Here is a 4,364-nt window from a genome sequence, read left to right on the forward strand (position 1 = left end):
CAACTCAGGGCTGCTTTGGTTATTTCCTTACTGCTCTGGTTTGCTGTCAGGGTTTCTACGCTTTGGAGGAGCGACGAGCCACCCTCAGGGGCCGGTAAGGCTGTGGATAAATCCAGGAGAAGCCAACACCAGAGAGCAGCAAATACTGTAGGTCCCCCCCCTGCAGAGTGCAATTAGAAGGGGCAATTAATACTGCAGCAGGGCAAGGGGGCACGGGGAGGGGGGTTTGGTGTCCGGGGACCCGATGCCAGAAGTGCTACAGCACCACACCTCCCCGGGGGAGGCTCAGCACCTCTCGACCAGGTCAGGAGGGGAATTTCCCCCCCCCGGGGTAAGAGGGGAGTCGATACGATCCAGCAAACACGAGGAGACAACCGGTAATGGCTCGGGGCGAGGAGGAACCTGTCCGCCCTGGGGACATGGGGGACGTTTTGCCCTGGAAGTAGAAGCAGAGGATGGAAGTGGAAGGCAAGAGCAGGTCCTCCTCCCCACAGCGGGATATGCTGTCACTGTGCCCATGCCCTGGGCAAGTGGGTTTTTTCCCAAGGTACCACCTTTCCAAAAGGTTTCCTGTTCCTCGTGTCATGTTTTTTTCAGAGAATGAAGTCTCAAGGGACAATTAACTCCATCGCAAAGCTCAGCAGCTGAGCCAGGGGCTGCCCTGCCCAGGCAGGGTGCAGAGGGCAAGCACAAATTTCCCAGATTAAGTTTCCAGTGGCCTCATGAAGAGGCAAGGAGCCCTCGAGCATCAGGTTCAAGGCAACAGCACGCAGCTCCTGGCGTGGCCGGCGGAGGTCGGGCAGGCGAGGGGGATGAAGGCAGGAGGAAGCATGCGCAGGGCCCCCAGCCTGCAGGGAGCCGGCTTCTGGTCTTTTACAAATTGCTCTTGTGAAGTCAAAAGGGAAAGAAAAAAAACCCAAACAAACAACAACATAAAAAATCACCATTAGTGTTGGCAAACACCCACGCCGGAGTAGATGTCCGAGCTGCATAGAGAAGGCTTCACCTCAACATGGCAGGGGCAGGAGAAGGGGGGACCTAGAGAAAGTGCTTTAATCACCAGGGAGAAAGGAGCTTGGAGAGGAAAGGCAGGAAAGCAACCCAGGAGTGGGGGCTGAGTGAGCAGTGCCGATGAGCGTGGGGTACAGGGCATGACTCCCCCCCCCCAGGCTTCTCCTTTCCCAGCCGCTTATAGTACGCAAGTCTCTTCTGAGCCATCCTCAACACTTCTTCTTGATGACCTCCTGGAGATAACGGGCGACCTCTGCAGCCGACTCCCAGGGGACGACAGTGGCCTGGAAGGCTCCAGGCTGCTTCTTCTCCATCTCTTGGGTCATCCGGTGCATGGGGTAGCCCTTCCGCGGGAAAGCCACATCAGCTGAAGTCAAAGTCACGGAAGGGCAGAAGTCATTGGCACCATCTCCCACGTAGAAGACCCTCTCGAACTCCACCTCCTCCTGGGCTCTCTCCGCCAGGTATTCTGTTAGGATTTTGCGTTTGCACATGTTGGCCGGGCAGTCAAGGCACTTGTGGCTGTGGTAGGGCCCCAAGGTGAAGTAGCCCCTCTTGTCAAAGCCGGATGGGTTGCTGAAGATCTTGCGGAAGAGGGAGTAGAAACCGGCTGCCCTCAGATTGCATTCGATGCCGAACATGTTGGCATCGGAGATAAGGATGATCTCGAAGAGCTCGTGGTTCTTGGAGAGGAACTGGAAGAGGTCCGGCATGCCAGGGGACAGAGGAATGTTCTCATAGACTGTCTTGAAGTCCCCCATCTTGACCCCCTGGTCCCCCATGTACGCCAGGACACGCTGCATGTACTCGTTGTAGAAGCCCTCGCGGAAGGTCTGTCGGATGTGCTCCGGAAGCGCCTGCCCCGGCGCCGCCCGGACGATGGAGTCATCGCTGTTCTCATTGATGATGGTCTCATCAAAATCGAAGATGAGGAGGTATTTGGGAGGCCGGGGGCTGGCCATACCAACACCCTGCGAGGTGGAAGGATAACGCCCAGCCGTTAGTTCAAAGCACTTTGCTTCGGCCCTGGCACAGCGATGGTGGCAACCACAGCAGCAAGAGGCTGCCACCCCCGCAGAGCAATGCTCCTTGGCTGCCTTACCCCCAGGCAGCTTATTAGCCCAGCTGGGCTTGGGGGGGGGGCTAATCCCCCACTGACATACCTCAGCCCCAGCCCTAAAGCCTTTATCCTGCCTATAAAGAGATCATTTTGTCACCGCTAATCCCATTCCTGCAGTCAAGGCGATCACTGTGCCGAGCTACCGCCGCGCACGTCCTCCCAAGGGATGCGGGGACAGCAAGGGCCTCGGGGTGTTTTGTGCAGGGAGAGTCCTTGAGGGGGGTTTACGCCCCAACCTGCTCCTGTCCCACCTCTGAAAAGGGGTTTGTGTCCCTGCAGACCCCTCTTGCTGCCAGGACAAGTCTGGCTCTTCCCGACAGAGGAGAAGATTTTGCAGGTTGATTTTTGCTCCATCACCTGGATGCAGTTTCTCCCTGGATTGGGCTCCGCCGCCTCCTGAAAAGCCTGGGATAACTCAGAGCCGCCTCCTGCCCTGCTCTAAAACCATAATAAACCCACTTTGCCAACACGGTGCAAAGCCGGTGAGCCCCAGCCCAGCCTCCCGGTGCCCACCCGTTCCCCTCGGCTAAAGCCACGATGGCCCCAGCAGCACCCGCTCACCTCCCGGCTGCTCCCGTGCCGCCTGCGGCCAAAGGTTTGCAGGATGGGGACCCGATTCCTGCTCCCTGACCCTGAGAAGAGAGGGGACAGCCCCATTCAGAGAGGGTAAGACAGGTGAGAATGGCACTGACCTTAAACAGGCATGGCAGCCCGACGCCCTCACAGCACCTTTTCATTTTAAGACCATCACTCTGCAGGCAGCGTGTCGCTGAAGGCAGCGCTTAGGGCTTGCCGGGCTGCTCTCCTAGCTGCAAACCACAAAGAAGGGGGAGTTTGGTTAATGGCTTGGGTCTTCCCCGGCTGCCACCTTCGGGCACAGCACCAAACGGCACGGCACGGCCGGGCTCTACGTCCTGCAGCGAAGTCCCAAGCTTGGGACCTTTCGTACCAGGAACAGAGGAATTAGAAGAGTCTCCGGAGAGCAGGGTGAGCGGGCAGACCCCGTTTAATGCTTCTTAATTCCCTCTTAATTCCTCCGAGCACCCGGGCTTTGCCGCACGTGAAAGCAGCCAGCAGAACGACTCGGCAATAAACCCCAGCAACACATGCCCTGTTCCAAAATTGCCCTGATTTTCTTCCAGTATAATTAGTTTTGGGGTGTTTCTTTTAATGGAGTAATTATCCTGGAATGAAACCAGGTGCCCAGGCAGCTCCGGTGAGGATGTGCCAGTCTGCTGCCCCAGAGCAAAGGCAGAGCCCAGGTCACGTCTCCTGAATTCTGCCGACCTCTTGTGGTCCACAGCGATCAAAGCAGAGCGATGGGAAACCTCAAAAAACCAACTCGCAGCCAAACCCGGCTGGAAACTCAGCCGGATGGTTAGTGGGAGGAATAACACACTGGGAAATTTTAACTGGGCACCAGTAGCTTGGCTTAGCTGGGGCTAGGAGGATTTCAATGATTTTTTTGTCATCAGCATGACAACAGGAAGAGTTTTTCAGCTGAAAGTCTGGTTTGAAACCCAGCATCAAACTATTTTGGGCACAAATGCGATTCATGACTCTGCTAAAATAATAAACCACAACTGCAACTCAAAGGTGGCGTACTGCAAAAGGAAGCGGGCGCTCAAAATTAAACCCCGGGTTGAAATCTTGTAAAAGCGACTTTTTGTGAAACCTTCAAACCAAACCCTAGTTATTTCTTTGGAGAAGCATCCAGCATATGCATCAAAAGCTGATGTTTATTTACAGACATCATTTGAAGCCAAATAATGCTACAGCCAGCCTGGGAGTGGGATTAGCCACCACGATTTTCAGGTCCAAACCAAGAGAAACAGAAAAAAAGACTCAACATGAAGGAGTAATTGTAATTTTTGTCATTCTATCCTAAAGAGCTGCCAACGGTGAGAAAATAATTTGGGTCTAAGCCTTAAGGAGACGTTGTGGTACGATGCAGCGGCACAGGGAAAAAGCCCTGGAACGGCTGGTTAACCCCATAAACACCGATATGGGTAGCTGTAAGGGATGACGTGGACACGGGGAGCTCACCCGCCCCTCAAAAAGCTCTTCCAGGCTCAAGATTTTTGCATTTTGCAAAACAGGAAAGGCTAACAGCACACATCTTGAATTTCGGGCAGATTAGGTCAAACACAGACCTGAACAGCAACCTCCACGCAATCTATAGTCCCTTTAGTGCTTTTCAGCTGAGGTTCCCCAAACACCTTCCCTCTAGCCA

The 4,364-nt window shown here is 54.8% G+C and overlaps 1 protein-coding gene across 1 annotated transcript; it reads right to left on the reverse strand.

The window, feature by feature from the left end:
* Positions 1-1,040: 1,040 nt before the first annotated feature.
* PHOSPHO1 (phosphatase, orphan 1) lies at positions 1,041-2,934 on the reverse strand. The gene is made up of 2 exons (XM_009585724.1): positions 2,824-2,934; positions 1,041-1,982 (listed from the first exon to the last, which is right to left on the reverse strand). The coding sequence occupies exons 1-2, from the start codon at positions 2,866-2,868 to the stop codon at positions 1,221-1,223; spliced, it is 807 nt and encodes a 268-aa protein (XP_009584019.1). The 5' UTR covers positions 2,869-2,934; the 3' UTR covers positions 1,041-1,220.
* Positions 2,935-4,364: the final 1,430 nt, after the last annotated feature.

The sequence above is a fragment of the Fulmarus glacialis genome, unplaced genomic scaffold (genome assembly GCF_000690835.1).
Source record: "Fulmarus glacialis isolate BGI_N327 unplaced genomic scaffold, ASM69083v1 scaffold43189, whole genome shotgun sequence".
NCBI lineage: Eukaryota > Metazoa > Chordata > Aves > Procellariiformes > Procellariidae > Fulmarus > Fulmarus glacialis.